Raw genomic sequence first — 18,112 nt, 5'->3', positions numbered from 1 at the left:
AGTATTTCTATAGTGAATGAAGAGACTAAGGTGTCTGTTTTTGAGACATTATCTTGCGTTATATCCTGTTGAAACGGCTGTTTCCGCAGGATTAAGTACACTTTAATATGTGGGCTACTTAGCAACATTGTAATATTCACTAGATTACCTCTAAGTACCCCAGTCCCTATATCCTCTTTGGGAATTGCAGTCTTGTCCAATTTAACAAGCTCCAAAAAGCTTCAGATGGTGCTGCCAACTCTCGCACTATAGTGGAAGCCTAGATGGAATGGGATCCATCAATCCTTTCCCAGCAGGCTGGACGTTTCTCTTCTTTTCCCCCCCAAGTTCACCATTTGAACCTGAAATACACAGTTTTGTGTTCAACTGCTAGAGAGTAGATTTTAATTTTCGTAGAGACAGCTGCTTATGGGAGCAGCTCTCCCCGCTTCAGTATGTTGGAAAATTGCTTCGTTATTATATCTCTCATTGCTGTTGATGTTACTTAACAGCAAAAATGTGTGATAATAAACTGCTTTATAGTGTGAATTTGTGCTGCGGTGACTGGAGGAAACAAGCTATGTGTATGTGTGCTACAGAGTATAACTTTAATGCTGTGTATGCTGCAGTAACTGGAGGGGTCAGCTATGTGAGTGTACATTATGCCATGGTGACCAGAGGTGGCAGACTGCTTTGTGCACAAGGACTAGGCTGTATGAGTGCCTGGAAGCAGGGCCGTCATCAGGGAGACATGGGGGTACCACTGTATAAAGCCTGGAAAGACGAGCATCAGGGGCTCTGCATGGCTCGGAGGGTGGGGAGACACACATTGCAGCTTAAGCCATGCCCCAGTCCGCCCTCTCTCAGAGGCAGGGCCGTATCAAATGCAGCACCTGTCTCGGGGTCCCTGCCCAAAGTTCCGCCCAAATGACTTCATAACTTCAGCCGAATGTTTTGATCAGAGCTGTCTTGAGCTGCCGGCACCAGCAGAGAGAAGCGGAAGGACTAGAAGAAAAGGGACAAAAAAGGAGAGGAGACCATAAATCATATAAGGGGCGGGAGTGTGGGTGGTTTACGGTTGACTAGACTGTTCTGGCCCAATCTATAAAAAAAGGGGAGGGGGAGTTTTGACATGAATTTTATGTGCCTAATCTGTAAACAATATGTGGTTTGTTGGGTAAACTAGCCCCCTTTCATTAACTGGTAATGATATTCATTTAAAATCAGGGATTAGAAGGGGGCTACATGTACATATTAAAAGGGAATGTTTTTAATGTTGGGGCTGGTTGAAGAGACAGAGGCTTATTTAGTAAACGTAACCACTATTAATTTAATGTTGGGCGGAAGGAGGCCTAATTAGAAAACGTGGGTGATATTAATTTATTGTCTGTCTAGTTGGGGTTAGGGTGGCTAAGTGTTTTATCAATGCTCTGCTTTCAAGGCGGTGAATAATAACTATCTCTTTTCCAAACAGGACCCCAACATTCCAGGATCCGACCAAGCAGCAACTGACCTGAAGACACCATCAGTAGCCCCAGGTAGTCAAAGCTACAGAACAGGTAGGAGAAACGGAGGGCTGTCGCCTTCATCTGTACTGGGCCCCACAATTTCTGATGGTGGCCATGCCTGCAAGCGTCAGTCTATGTGGGTTGCAATGACTAGAGTGTACAGGCTTTTGCTATGACAAAAATATAGTGTACAGTATCTCTTAGAAACCCAGAGACCTGTGTGATTGGTTTACAATGCTGCCGGAGCAGTGCTTACTGATCGGGAGTGTATTTTTACTTTATTAATATAGATATGTATTTTCTCATTTCATTTAATATGAGGTGTACTGAGGTGATATCCATTTGATTGAATTCATGATATTGGCTGTTATTAGATGCTCCAATTATTTTGGAAGAGATATAGGTAATACCTATTGTTACTTACCAGTACAATACGGCAAGAAATATAAAAATAGAACAACATAAATCCAGTTAACTGAACTAGAGGGAGTCTTGCTTTGCTAATGCAATTTCTTAATTCATTTATCTCTGCAATGATTGCCCTGCAGAGCGGGGATTTATCTGTTATTGCTGCCGGCAGGAAACAAGAAACTGAACAAGGTCACATCAAACTGCAAATTAAGGCAAACGATTTAACAACAATATCAAAAGTTCTACGGTAATGGTGAATTTGGTCTCTTGTATATTTTAATGAACAAAAGTATTGGGTATTTGCTAAATAACTGTTATTGTGCATTCATATGTACTTAAACAATATAATGTTTCAAGAATGTAAAATAATTCCTAGTCTCCTGGCTCTACTTAATAACTTTCTATGAAGTAGTTCTTCAGTCTGATAGTTTTAAAGACCAACAGTTGTGCTCTTGAAGCATAGACATCTCCTGCCACTCTGTACAGCTGTAAGAAGTAGGTACTGCTATGGTAGAAGGCTATCTGTTCAGACCCTGGATCCTCCCCCACAGAATTGAAAAGTTATGTGACCACACGTATTTGCAGCTCAGTATAGGATTCTGAAAACAGCAAGGGACTGATGAGTTCAAGGAGCTCAGTGGGAGATCATTCCATGTCATACTTGCCCCACAGCTCCCAAATTTCAGGGAGTCCTCCCGGACTCTTTGAAGAGTAGGCATCCTCCCAAAGGTGATGGAGGAGGGGCTTAATGACGCAAAATTGCGTCATTAAGATTCAAGATAGTGTAACACCATGGATTTACTAAGGTGAGCGGGACTTTATGGCATAATTACCACTCCCACTTAATGATGCAAATTGTGTTATCAAGGCTGTCCACCTCAATTTTTCCTACCTCTGAATCTACTGAAAGCGAGGCAGTAAAGCTAGGCAACAATGTATTGTCTATGGATAAGAGAGAAAAACAAACTTTGGAGTGTCCAGCAGAAAATCAGAGGAAAGGTAATAGGGTGACAACTCCAAATGTACTTGCTGTTTGAGAAGTTTGAACGTGAAAGGAAGAAGGAGAAAAGACCAGGGTTTAAATGTATCAAGCTGCGAGTTTATGGCAGGTTTGAAAAGTTGAGCTGTTGCCTATAGCAACCATTTACCCCCTCTGGACCCCCATCTCCCCTGTCCCTCTCATCTACCCCCGCTGTGCCACCTTCTCCCCTGACCCTCTCATCTATTCCTCCATGTGCCACCTCTCCCCTGACCCTCTCAACTACCCCCGACCTATGCAACCTTCTCCCCTGTCCCTCTCATTTATCCCCCACCTGTGCCACCTTATCCCCTGTCCCTCTCATCTACCCTCCCTCTTGTGCAGCCTTCTTCCCTGTCCCTCTCATCTACCCCCCCCCCCCGCGCCACCTTCTCCCCTGTCCCTCTCATCTACCCCCCCACCTGCGCCACATTCTCTCCTGTCCCTCTCATCTACCCCCCTGCTGCACCATTTTCTCTCCTATTCCTCTTACTTGTCATCCTGCAGCCCACTTCCAGCACTGTGTATATATATGTTTAAAAATCCAAATTTAGATAGCGTATGTCGTGTAATGTACTGGAAATAAATTTGTCATTTTCATATTCATAAGCTATGATTTTTATTTTTCTCCACATAGTTAGCTTCTATGGCTAAAACTTTCCCTAGGGTGCTTAGAGACCTTGCAGCGGCCCTGCCCCAGCAATCCCCCATATCATCATGTCCCAGCAATCCTCCATATCATCATGTCTCCAGCAATCCTCCATATCATCATGTCCCCAGCAATCCTCCATACCATTATGTCCCCAGCAATCCTCCATATCATCATGTATCGAGCAATCCTCCATATCATCATGTCTCCAGCAATCCTCTATATCATCATGTCCCAGCAGTCCTCAATACCATCATGTCCCAGCAATCCTCCATATCATCATGTCCCAAGCAATCCTCCATATCATCATGTCCCAGCAATCCTCCATATCATCATGTCCCCAGCAATCCTCCATATCATCATGTCCCAGCAATCCTCCATATCATCATGTCCCCAGCAATCCTCCATATCATCATGTCTCCAGCAATCCTCCATATCATCATGTCCCCAGCAATCCTCCATATCATCATGTCCCCAGCAATCCTCCATATCATCATGTCCTAGCAATCCTCCATATCATAATTTCCCAGCAATCCTCCATATCATCATGTCCCAGCAGTCCTTCATATCATCATGTCCCAGCAATTCTCCATATCATCATTTCTCAGCAATCCTCCATATCATCATGTCCCCAGCAATCCTCCATATCATCATGTCCCCAGCAATCCTCCATATCATCATGTCCCAGCAATCCTCCATATCATCATGTCCCAGCAATCCTCCATATCATCATGTCCCAGCAATCCTCCATATCAACATGTCCCAGCAATCCTCCATATCATCATGTCCCCAGCAATCCTCCATATCATCATGTCCCCACCAATCCTCCATATCATCATCTCCCAGCAATCCTCCATATCATCATGTCCCAGCAATCCTCCATATCAACATGTCCCAGCAATCCTCCATATCATCATGTCCGAGCAATCCTCCATATCATCATGTCCCCACCAATCCTCCATATCATCATGTCCCCAGCAATCCTCCATATCATCATGTCCCCAGCAATGCTCCATATCATCATGTCCCAGCAATCCTCCATATCATCATGTCCCAGCAATATTCCTTATCATCATGTATCCATCAATCCTCTGTATCACATTCCCCCATCATTCTCTTCTCTCCCTTACTTTAAAGAGCTGTCCGCCAGCGTTTTCCTTCTGTCTGCCTCTCTGCTGGAAATGCTCTGTACTTCCTGCTGATAGAGAAAGGGAACAACACCGTTGTCCTCCACTCTGAACAGTATTTCATTTTTGTGCCTTAGAATGCCGGATCACAAATGCGAAATTCTGTGGATTCATATGTCTCATAGTTTTGGCGGTTGCACAGCAGGGAGCATATTTAGCTCACTGGTGGCTATCGTTGGCATCGAGAGGGTGGGAGAGGCAGGTAGAATTTTCCGGAGCCTGCCTGTGTAGTGGGAGGAGCCACATACCTGGTGTGGTCACACCTTCTTTGGAGGTTATGGAAGGGGCCCCAAGAAGTCACTTTACTGTGGCCTGAAATTCCTCTTGGCGACCATGGTGGCCATGCAGACAGAGGTGTTCTCCTTTAAGTACTGCTGCACTCAGAGGAGATAGTAGAGGAGAGCAGAGCCTGGGGCAGGTATACCATGCCTGCTACCCAGGTAGTTATGCCCTTCCTGAGATTAAAGGTGCCTCTGATTATTTATCTTGGAGTCCACTCAACTGATACATTTTTATCAAGCTTCTATTTATTCTTATTTAATAAAAGTAAGTTTTTATATCCCCTGTGTAGCACTAACCAACTCAAACTACTTGTTATAGAAAAAGCAAAAAACTTCAAATATGCTTAGGATGTAAGAAAATAGATCAATGAACCTACTTAGCCCCAAAGATACAATATTACTATCGTGACTTTTCTGTGGTCTTCTCCCATTACAAACGAAAGACATATTTTCCCCTAACATCAACGTGTTTGTTCTGCACAGTAAATGTGTGAACAACAACACAATTTCAATACAGCGCGGGGAATAAGAAATAGAAACACATAAAAGTGGTTGTTAGGCTTGAAGTATATAGTATTATATTACACCTCGGGGAACTATTACATGCTTAGGCTTTTTAGCTGTAACTCACAAATCTGTGATCATTTTTACTTTGTATTCCACATACTTGCTGTAAAGAAACATGTTACCTCCAATACATTTTATGTGCTAGGAAACACATTGGCAGTTTGTACCATTGAGAGGCATTATGTGAATTGCAAGATGGCAATGTTTGTAGATGTTGACTACAGAGCAAACATTGAAGGAAGAGCCATATTTGGAAATCCGCTCATATATATATATATATATATATATATATATATATATATATATATATATATATTACATTTATTTCATTGTTTAGGTTACTGTTTTCCTATTGTTATTCAACATTGTAGGTTATCACAAAAACATTAAACAAAATCAATATATTTAAAACAAAGAACAACAAATAACAGGCACTGATATATACAAATAATCTTTTTAAAAAAGTGGGACTCTGCCTGGCCATGTCCTTTAAACTATGAACATATAAAGTAAACGTAACACACACTCTATATCTACCCACAATAAAAGCTTTTTTAGGAGCTTTTTTTATATTTAAGAGCAAATCCAGCTAATGGGTGCAAATTTGCACATGGACAAACCATGTTGCGATGCAAGGGGTGTCAATGTTTTTGAATTTTTTTCCCTTTGCATGCAGGGAGAATATTGCTGGCTTTTGCATGTAGCACTCATACTGGGCATCTTTATTTTAACAGATGTAGAGTTGAGCTAAGGGGGTCCCTCCTCCCAACTCTAAATCACATTTTAAATTTGTCTGTCCTGCAGCACTACATGATTTTTCCAATGTACAGAATTGTGCATTCTAGCTATTGACCCAAATGTTTAGTACAATTTAGGGATAGGGCTTCAGACACAATAGGAAGCTATAAAGAGGACCACAGAAAGTGTATTTAGGAGCACTTATCTTCATAATGCAAGAGCTATGCTTCACAGGTCAAGCAGAGTGAGCATTTCTAAGTATGCTGTTTTACATTCATACAGAGTTCTACTGACAACGTTACTAGAGTGAAACGCGTAGGGTGGTTTCCCATATAGCTGCTTTCTTCTCAGTCTCGGCATCGAAAGACCTTACTGACAGTTCCAGTTTACAGCTCCACAACAGCCCTCATATCAACTTCAAAGAACTTCCATCATTTATTTAAATTTACTCCAGATAAGCATTTATGTGCTTTATAAATCTAATAAAGTTAATTTTAAATACTACGCCATAGCATGATACTGTCGCACTTTAATGCTGGAAGCTGGAAATAACAGCTATGGAGCCCAGAATATGATGAAAACATATAATATTTATTAGAACAGGTATGAACGAGATAATTCAGGAAAATATACGAACCAAGTATTGCAGACAATAAACAAGGATTTCTGGGTGATGCTGAGAACTGGTAACAAGGAATACAACTGGTGCAGGAAGACTGGCTGAATGGAGAGATATCAGATACAGAGATGATGGCAGCAGCTTGTAGGAGTTCCAAAGAACAGGAGAGACAAGTGCGCAGAACAATGAGGAACAGCAACATAACAACAATGACCAGCAGAGGTAACTTTTTATGTATTTTATTGGTCTTTGGTTGTGATTGGATCCTGAGGGCAGTTGCAGGATTAATAAATGAATATGATTGCACTGTATTATCATATTCAATGTATATATATATATATATATATATATATATATATATATGTCAATTTGCAAGATTGCTTTATTGAGGGTTATATGCACACACATGCCTACACTTCAAGTATTTCTTAATTTTAGCACACAAGGGGATCCTAGAGCACTAGCCTAGGCAAAGAAGTTACATGTCAGGGTTAAGACGAGTAGTAATAGAGTAGTAGTTTGAAACATGTTGCAGATAGGCTAGGATTACATAAAGAGGAAGGACTTAGAGATGACTAGAGTACAGGTTTAGCAATGGGTCACAGGAAAGGTGCCAAGTACACAGCAGTTGCTTTTCTAGGCCCCTTACTGCCCCACCTCAGGTATTAGACCATAGCTAGTTCTAGGAGCTCCGTTCAAGAACCTCCAGCCACCAGGGGAAGCATTAGACTGGCCCAGCCAAGCGGTAAGTTATGTCTTAACACTCCCTGCCAGTATCGCATGGGCAGCTGAGTGTCACTCTGCAAAATATTTTATTTTATTGATAAATGGAGGCAATAACAGATTTTTTTTTATCAGCACACATAATTACATTAACCTTCTGGGATGTTTTTAGACTGTGGGGGAAGCTGGAGAACAGAGGAAGACCCACACAAACATAGGGAGAACGTACAAACTCCACATAGTGCCTTGACCAGATTGGAACCCATGACCCATGTGCTTTAAGGCAGAAATGCTGATGAGGCCCCATCAGTCCGTGCCGCATTGGAGCTTACAACCTTATTACCTACTACACACACTATTGCTGCTAACGAAACTGGGGAGACTGGTTAGCGGTCTCACAATTTTTCAATGCTTTGAAAAATATATTATTTACTCAGCCTTATATATAAGCAAAACAATTTTGAATGTTTTAGATGTAGCTGGAGTTAGGGTTGTTTGGCAGATCCAAGTCAATGTGTGAATTGGAATTAAGGCAGTTCTCTCATAGGGCATCATATTTTAAGAGTGAAAGTGCTAAAATTTCCTGTATATTATATATAAGCCCAGTCTGTCTGTGGGTGGTGTAGGTTCATAGTCCCAGGCATCTCTACCCTGAAGGTTTTCTTACTCGCCACCCCGGACTAGCTCAGTCCTCATCATCCCAGGAAACAGTGGGCATTTACATGGACAGATGCATTAGGTTTAGTAAGGAGATAGCTAGGTGTAATTCAGACATAGGCTTAGTAGCATAGTATAATTTACTGGTGATATGATAAAATAGAAATATAACTTTATTTACATCCTCCTTCTTTCTCCAGCACAGATCTTATTTGCTATTGAGAGGGTAACTTGTAAAATATATGACTTTGCTTCACCTCCCTTTCCTCTCCAGCACAGTATTCAGTTAAAATTGAATGGTTTCTATAGTTTGATATATTTAGCCTTAAACGCACAATAATTGCATTCACCTGCTGCCTCATGTGGTTCCTTACAGCGCAGCTCCTCCCCTGACATCTTGTAGAACATTCCTGGGTTGTCATCACTCTATCCTGTCATTCTCAGCTATCTCTCTGCCTGCTCACTCCAACACACAGGTGGTGCACTTCTCCAAAGTCATGGGGCTGCAGGCCATGTTCTTGGGTCCCAAACCTCTGTCCCCTATGGTTGGAACTCCAAGCCCTCTTATGGACTCGGGTCCCGCCATAGCTTAATTAGCAGACACACCTCTGAGGCTTTATGCCATATACACCGAACAGCCACAACATAAAAGCCACTGACAAGTGAAGTGACATTGATTGTGATGGCTAAGTCAGAGCACCTCTAAAACAGCAGGTCTTGTGGGATGTTTCCGGTATGCAGTGTTCCAAGGAAGGACAACCGGTGAACCGGCAACAGGGTCAGGAGCGCCTAAGGCTCATCGATGCATGTGGGGAAGCAAAGGCTACCCTACCTGGTCCAATCACAGACAAGGTCTACTGTAGCACACATTGCTGAAAAAGTTAATTCTGGCTAAGATAGACCGGTGTCAGAACACGCAGTGCATCACCGCTTGTTACGTATGAGGCTGTGTAGCTGCAGACCGATCAGAGTGCCCATGCCGAAGTCGCCTACAATGGGCACGTGAGCACCAGAAATGGACCATGGAGCAATGGAAGAAGGTGGCCTTGTCTTATGAATCATGTTTTCTTTTACATCATGTGGATGGCCGAGAGCATGTGCGTTGTTTACCTGGGGAAGAGATGGCACCAGGATGCACTATGGGAAGAAGGCAAGCCGGTGGGGTCAGTGTGATGCTCTTGGCAATGTTCTGCTGGGAAACCTTGGGTCCTTGCACTCATGTGGATGTTACTTTGACACATACCACCTATCTAAACATTTTTGAAAACCAAGTACACCCCTTCATTGTATTGGTATTTTCTGATGGCAGTGGTCTCTTTCAGCAGGATAATGTGCCCTGCCGCATTGCTAAAATTGTACAGCAATGGTTTGAGGAACATGACAAAGATTTCAAGTTGTTACCTTGGCCTCCAAATTCTCCAGATGTCAATCTAATGAAGCAACTGCGGCATGTGCTGAAAAAGCAAGTCCGAGCCATGGCCCTACCTCGCAACTTACAGGAGCCAAATGATGTGCCGCTAACACCTTGGTGCCAGATACCACAAGTCACCTTCAAAGGTCTTGTGGAGTCCATAACTCAACGGGTCAGAGCTGTGTTGGTGGCACGAGGGAGACGTACACAATATTAGCCATGTGGCTTTAATGTTGTGGCTGAATGGTGTGTGCGTATCTATCTATCTATCTATCTATATATATATATATATATATATATATATATATATATATATATGTAACACCCCCCTAGTGGTGTTTTAGTTAAACCTTTACCTCAGTGAATAGAGGAGGGGTCACCTAGAGGGTAAGATAGAGGTTTCTGAAAAGTTACATAAACTGGTTACCATGGTGATAACCCAGCCCAGCCTGTGAGACTAAGTGAGAGGAAGGAGGGGCTGTCATGAAGGGGGGATAGGAACTGAGAAGGGAGACACAAGAGGAGAGTTGTAGCTGGGGACCTGGGGTGGAAGCTCCCAGGCTCCCCCAGCATTGCCTGGAAGTCTGAGCGTGGTGACTGAGCCAGGGCAAGGAATGTGTGCACTGGATGAGGGGGAGAACTCCATGCCACTATAGAGAACCCAAGAGAGAGGGGGACACTTTGCATGGAAGAGGCCCTGGAGTGAGGGCTGCTACAAGAGGCCTGGTAGCTGTAGTGTCAGATCCTGAGGCTGAGAGTACACAGAGTGACGTGTCAGAGCACAGGAGACATCATCCCCGCAGAGGAGGGATGAGCTGCAGTTGAGAGGTACACAGAGTGTGTCAGAGCTGCATGGAGGAGAGGCTGCCTGGCTATTAGCATCCATGCATGTGCCCCTGCAGAGGAGGGTGATCTGCAGTGAGTATGGAGTGTAAGAGAGACCAATGATTTATGTTACATAACATCTGGATAACATTAAGAACTGTGCAGGAGGAGTAATGAGATATATTTGCAACCATATTCGTATTGCTCATTAAGAACTGTGCTGGAGAGAGTAAGGAGCTGTACATATATTTCTTTATTGCTGCAACCATTATGATTATCGTGCTGGAGGAAGAGTGTAAATAAAGAGTTGAGTTTGTTATAGAGATGGTCTGGCGCCCAAATTATTGTGACTTCTATTACACTGCACCAAAGTGACATTACCTGTGTCCCACTAACTACAAAGAAACACCTGCATGTGCAGGGACCCCCTGATCATTTACACCCATGCCCATCAGCTAGCCAGGGCTTGAGAAGGAGGTGCACTGTGTACCCTTTGCACCCCACACTACACACAGTGACAGGGGGTTACATATATATATATATATATATATATATATATAATTTTTTCATGATATAGTAAAAGAGGACATTACTACAGTTCATCTAATACCTAATATATGTTGTACTTTATACTCCATGAAGCTGCAGCATAAAGGTTGCCCTATTACTATTTGTGTCACTATTTGACTTTGTAATTTGCAGTAGATTATAGTAACATTTGCCTTGTAACCTTTCTAAATGATAACACCTGTTGATTAAGTACCCTGCCATATGCTTTGAGCAAAGACTTTTAAATGCCGGCATCCAAAATACCTTCGCCCTTTCTGATTTGTCTGTTCAACAAGCAGATCCTAATTCCCTTCACAGTATGTGCGCTCTGGCATCCTTCATTCTGAGCAGAGCTCCCCAGACATTCACCTAATGGGCAAAGTCATTAAAGATTCTCATACGGTGTCCATAATAGATGTTTATCAAACGACCATAGCAGGTTTTTTTGTTCTCTTTTTACAAAGATGTGCTCCAACAGGATATCTTTCAGGTTACAAAATACAAGATGAACATTAAAGATGTTGTCCTAAACTGTCATACAGTGATTGAAGAATGTAGCCTTGCACCGAAAGATTTATTGAGTACCAGATCAACGGAATATTGGATCCACTGTACGTTCAAATATCTATAAACACAAGTTGAGAAAAATTGCCGCTACAAACTTGTCCTTGTTATACGGCTACACAATTTCAGGGCCCAATTAAAAAGCCATAACTCCCGACTGACTCATTTTTTACAGGACAATTGTGATTTGTCATTGGCATAATGGACATGACCTTACGAATTGTTAGAATGGCCACTGCAAGAAGGGGGCATAGGTTGGTAGATTGGTCACTGATAGAGTTCTGGGGCCTGATTCATTAAGGATCTTAACTTTAGAAACTTCTTATTTCAGTCTGGACAAAACCATGTTACAATGCGAGGGGTGCACATTAGTATTCTGTTTTGCACATAAGTTAGATACTGACTGTTTTTTCATGTAGCACACAAATACTTGATAGCTTATTTGTACACTGAAAATTAAAAACAGAATAATAATTTGCACCCCTTGCATTGTAACATGGTTTTGTCCAGGAGACTGAAATAAGAAGTTTCTTAAGTTAAGATCCTTAATGAATCAGGCCCCTGATTTTTTTTCTATATTTTTTTGGTATAAGAAGGAGGTTTACAGAATTTGAGGTTCTAGATTCTCTTAAAAGAAATAGATCTATGGAAATAAAATATTATCCCCAAAAATCAATTCTAATAACTAGTGAAAGTTAGGATACCTAAGAGGCTTGTCTTCAGACACTTTTACTGTTTTGGCGCACTATTAGATATTTATTTAATCTTATTTCTCTTTTTATTCAAGTATGCTATTATTATATCAGCGATGCATACAATTTCTTTCGTCTGTAGTACTGTATAGGAAGCTTGAAATGTTCACTTGTGCAACTCACTTCAGAATGAGTATTTTCCTCCTCTTTTATCTCTGCAAGACACAAGGTTAGATGGGGTTCTCTTGCTCAAAGTACCTGTACAGCAACTGCTTCCATTTCAGTATGATTGCTTACATGTTAGTCCATGACTTCTCTTAACAGCCATGTTTTGGTTCCGTGGATTTTTCTCCCAATATTTCTGTTTCAACATATTTATTATTTATTTAATAGTATATTAATTATTGCTATAGCAAGCAAAATGATATATTGAAATAGGGTGCTGAAACAGTGAACAAAGGCTGAACACCACATAAAGATTGTATGAATTTCAGTTTCTAATCAACTGGGCTGCAGCTGTACCTAGTATTGCACAGTACTAAAGTTCATATTATATTGTGCATACTGCACACAAAATCTGAGTATAACCATACATGCCAACTCTCCCGGAAAGTCCAGGAGACTCCCGAAATTCGGGTCAGTCTCCCGGGCTCCCGGGCAAGCTGGCATTTCTCCCGCATCCCAATCTCACCGAGAATCGCGTCATTTGACACGATTCTCGGTGAATCACGCCATTTTGGAGGGCGGGAGGGGGGCGGGACGAGGCCAATCGCGTCATTTTGGCCCCACCCCCCGCGACGCAAATGATGTTTTCTCGGGGGGGGGGGGGGGGGAGGGCAAAATGACGCGATTGGCCACGTCCCGCCCCCTCCCGCCCTCCAGTCACGCCCCCTCTCCCGGAAACAAGTTGGTAAGTATGAGTATAACACAGTGATGAAAGAGGAGTCTGACCAGCAGCAACGTGCATTTGTGACAGACCATAGATATCATATTATAAGTTTGTGAACGACTTAATCCAACAGGACAGAGAAATTTTCACACAGTGATCACAATACGTGTGTTATTATCCCCATAAATAACCAGGAGCATGAAAAACATCATTAGCAGTAGTAATATTGGTTATGAGTGATACACCAATAGAAAGTAAATGTATTGTATTTGCTAAAGAACTGGGCTGCAGCTGTATGCTGTCCTCAACATGGCACAAGACTAAACTGCAGTACGCTGTGCGCATAACTCCGCATACACAGACAATTATTCCAACATGACAGAGCAATTCTCACTGTGATCAATAGGTGTTAATGAATAACCAGTACTAGTGCTAGCATTAATTCCAGTACAGTACACCAAATCAACATCTATTCAATTGTATGAATTACAGCTGCTATAGTTAGCAAAAGTGAAACTTGCAAACAAGACCAGTTCCACTGTAAAACTCAATTCCCATGAATTGTCAATGCAACTGTGCCCAATTCTACTTTGCGCCAACATTTGCCACTGGGAATAACGTATCAATACATGGCAAAGATCCAACATTTCCACATGACATGACCACTGAATGCTATCATAGTAGAAACCTATTGTACCTTAAATGTTTCCATTCAGCAAACATCAAGTAATACAACATAACAAATACAATGCATTATTTCATATATATTGTGATTTTAATTTGAATTCATTAGGACAGCATAAATACATGAATAACCGGAATAAGAATTCTTAGACATTGGAGGGAGAAAAATTTAAATTAAAATAAGAATGTATATGTTTCAGAAAAAGGATGATTAAATGATGGAATAACTTCTTTATTAGAGGAAGATGCCTGTGTCTCTACAATTGTAAGAAGCTATAACTTCCAGCGTGGTGGGATATACTGGATGGTGAGACACAGTGGGACCCGTCCTCCGCTATGTAATTCCTTCCGAGACTCACAGCATCATATAGCAGTGGGTGGGGCCTAATTATGCAGATTGTGTCCTAAGCCCCGCCTCATTGGCGGAGCTTCGGACACAAAAATGAATTAAGTGAAATGTGTATCACAATTAAGACTAGATAGATCAGATAGACTTATTCTGACATCAATTTCTGTATTTCTATGCACTTAAGAACAGAAACAGAGACTCTTACTTAGAACAAATTCAATTGGCTAATTTAACAAAATTGAAATATTTTAAATATTCATGGACAATCACTTTAGTGATATGCAATAGTATAAAATTCCCAAAATTCACTTATAATCACATACCATAAAGGAAATACCAGCAAAAAAGCAGCAAAATATATAACTGTGGCACGAAAAGCAAAATGATTCAGTCAGAGAATACTGTTGAATTTTACCGGATCAATAAACCAACATGGCAGATGCAACAGCAAGATTTGTAGTCAATATTTTATCCACACAGTATTCATGGCAGGGCATAGAATCCCACCTACAGGCAGACTGTTTTGTTCTTATTGGAGCTCATCACTGCAGGATAGGAGTCTTCAGCTCAGCAGCCTGATGAATCGTGAAGCTTTCTAAAGACTGCTCATGAATCTTTCATAAGGATAACTCCCTACTTATACTCAATTTAATAGCTTTTATTAAGACATCTGGATTAACTTACCAATGGTGTAGCCTCTTCTTAGGTCTCCTCTCCTTGGGTGGCGTTTCTGAGTGTTTGCGGTATTGTTGTGTTCTTCTTCCGAATGAGTCTTGGCAACATTTGGTGGTTTAGTGGATTGCAGTGGCAGTGTATCCGTCAGGGGGTTATACCCCGGAGATGTAATATCCACAGATTGCGACTTCCTCTTCAACCTGTAAAAAGTAATGAAACGGTAATAATTAAATACCTAACATGTTTCCTGTGTCACATGTTTCTTACAAGGTAATACTATTTACAGTGCATATGCAAAATAACATTACATTCATATATTATACTTATTTATCATTTGTATTGCTGTTTGGTGTTTCACAAAACTTCTACACAAGCAGTTCAGTAGACAAACTGCAAAACCTTTTAGTGAACAAATTATTATTAATTATTATTAGTCACATTGCAACTTGCACCAACAAGAAAGTGCGCGTAACTGTTCATTGCAATGCGTGGAAAGCTTTATTAAAGCTCTAGTACAGGTCTTTCCTATGTGCAAATAATACGTACTACCATCGCTGTCACAGTTTTTGAAGAACTTTACAGAATCCCAGTGGAATAGTGTGCCGCCGATAAAATGTTTTGTGACTAGTCGGATTAAGAAGTGGACTGCGTGGATCTGGGTTGTGACTTGGACGGAATGGAAGCGTGGTCAATTTATCATGAGAATGCAACAATCAATTCACTAGCAATCAGCAACATCATTGAGACAAAACTCATCACCGCACAGTAGTTACTATACCTAATTTTCAGGAATATGGCCGGTTTCCAAAATTTGTAACTGGAAATGTCCCTGTCTTTAAGTATAGACCCACTGCACAGTTAAGTTCCTTGTATTCTGTATGTTGGATGTAATTGTAACAATGCTTATTCTCCAGGCTTTATAAGTTAATACTGTTAAGATTTGTTGTACTAGGGTGTGAGCACTTTTTATAGTTCATTTTCCTCTCTGGCTCTTCTTTGTCCCCTTTTAGTAAACGGGCGAGAATAAAACAACCTGTGGGCAATCAGATCGTCGGAATGTTTAGCATTTCAGAGGATGAGTGAGCTATTCTTGTGGGAGACAATGACCTTTACACTTGTGTGATTGTGTTAGTGAGGACAGGGCCGCATGTTACCTGGGCAAAGTCATGATGTGAGAAGAGAAATGGAGACACGGGGGAGACCACAGACTGAGGGCTTGATTCATTAAGGATCTTAACTGAAGAAACTTCTTATTTCAGTCTCCTGGACAAAACCATGTTACAATGCAAGGGGTGCAAATTAGTATTCTGTTTTGCACACAAGTTAAATACTCACTGTTTTTTCATGTGGAAATTAGGGGAGAGTAGGCCAGTATGATATATCATCCTCAGTGTGAGTGTAGGTACTAGGCAAAAATGTTGATGTTGCTTTCGAGCTGAAATATTTTGATTAAAATACTGTATAAGACAATACCTCCTATTTCTCTTGTACTAAATATATACAGATTTGCACTGATAAGGATGAGCTCAGTATCCATACTAGGGATGTGCACCGGCGACTTTTGAGGTCTCGTGTTTTGTGTTTTGGATCCGGATTTTCGTTATTTTTGAGGTTCGGATTTGTCTCGCAAAACACTTGACGAAAGGTCTCGGTTCGGATTTAAGGTATTGGATTCGGATTTTTTTTGAAAAAAACATAAAAAGTTTAAAAATCAAGTTTTTGGGCTTATTTTCACTCCTAGGCTATTATTAACCTCAATAACATTCAATAACAAGCATTTCCACTAATTTACAGTGTATTCTGAACACCTCACAATATAGTTATTAGTCCAAAACGTTGCAACAAGGTATCTTTCTGGACTGCGTAGAGGAGTGGGTCACCACAATATATATTAAAAACCCTGAACTTTTATGATTCGCACCAATAAATGTACCTGGACTGCGTAGAGGAGTGGGTCACCACAATATATCTTAAAAACCCTGAACTTTTATGAATCGCACCAATAATTGTACCTGGACTGCGTAGAGGAGTGGGTCACCACAATATATCTTAAAAACCCTGAACTTTTATGATTCGCACCAATAAATGTACCTGGACTGCGTAGAGGAGTGGGTCACCACAATATATCTTAAAAACCCTGAACTTTTATGATTCGCACCAATAAATGTACCTGGACTGCGTAGAGGAGTGGGTCACCACAATATATATTAAAAACCCTGAACTTTTATGAATCGCACCAATAATTGTACCTGGACTGCGTAGAGGAGTGGGTCACCACAATATAAATTAAAAACCCTGAACTTTTATGAATCGCACCAATAATTGTACCTGGACTGCGTAGAGGAGTGGGTCACCACAATATATTAAAAACCCTGAACTTTTATGATTCGCACCAATAATTGTACCTGGACTGCGTAGAGGAGTGGGTCACCACAATATCTTAAAAACCCTGAACTTTTATGATTCGCACCAATAAATGTACCTGGACTGCGTAGAGGAGTGGGTCACCACAATATATATTAAAAACCCTGAACTTTTATGAATCGCACCAATAATTGTACCTGGACTGCGTAGAGGAGTGGGTCACCACAATATAAATTAAAAACCCTGAACTTTTATGAATCGCACCAATAATTGTACCTGGACTGCGTAGAGGAGTGGGTCACCACAATATATTAAAAACCCTGAACTTTTATGATTCGCACCAATAATTGTACCTGGACTGCGTAGAGGAGTGGGTCACCACAATATCTTAAAAACCCTGAACTTTTATGATTCGCACCAATAAATGTACCTGGACTGCGTAGAGGAGTGGGTCACCACAATATATATTAAAAACCCTGAACTTTTATGAATCGCACCAATAATTGTACCTGGACTGCGTAGAGGAGTGGGTCACCACAATATAAATTAAAAACCCTGAACTTTTATGAATCGCACCAATAATTGTACCTGGACTGCGTAGAGGAGTGGGTCACCACAATATATTAAAAACCCTGAACTTTTATGATTCGCACCAATAATTGTACCTGGACTGCGTAGAGGAGTGGGTCACCACAATATAAATTAAAAACCCTGAACTTTTATGAATCGCACCAATAATTGTACCTGGACTGCGTAGAGGAGTGGGTCACCAC

At 41.2% G+C, this 18,112-nt stretch overlaps 1 protein-coding gene across 2 annotated transcripts in view; it reads right to left on the bottom strand.

Annotated features, from left to right (window-relative positions):
- The window catches only part of OXR1 (oxidation resistance 1), a 376,123-nt gene that overhangs the window by 173,036 nt on the left and 184,975 nt on the right, over nt 1–18,112 (bottom strand). For both annotated transcript variants that reach the window (XM_075213955.1, XM_075213956.1), the window contains exon 3: nt 14,985–15,175. In XM_075213955.1, the coding sequence (XP_075070056.1) occupies nt 14,985–15,175 (191 nt within the window). The remainder of the gene's footprint in view (nt 1–14,984; nt 15,176–18,112) is intronic.

Source organism: Mixophyes fleayi, chromosome 5 (genome assembly GCF_038048845.1).
Source record: "Mixophyes fleayi isolate aMixFle1 chromosome 5, aMixFle1.hap1, whole genome shotgun sequence".
Classification (NCBI taxonomy): Eukaryota; Metazoa; Chordata; class Amphibia; order Anura; family Limnodynastidae; genus Mixophyes; species Mixophyes fleayi.
This window is presented reverse-complemented; position numbering and strand designations above follow the sequence as displayed.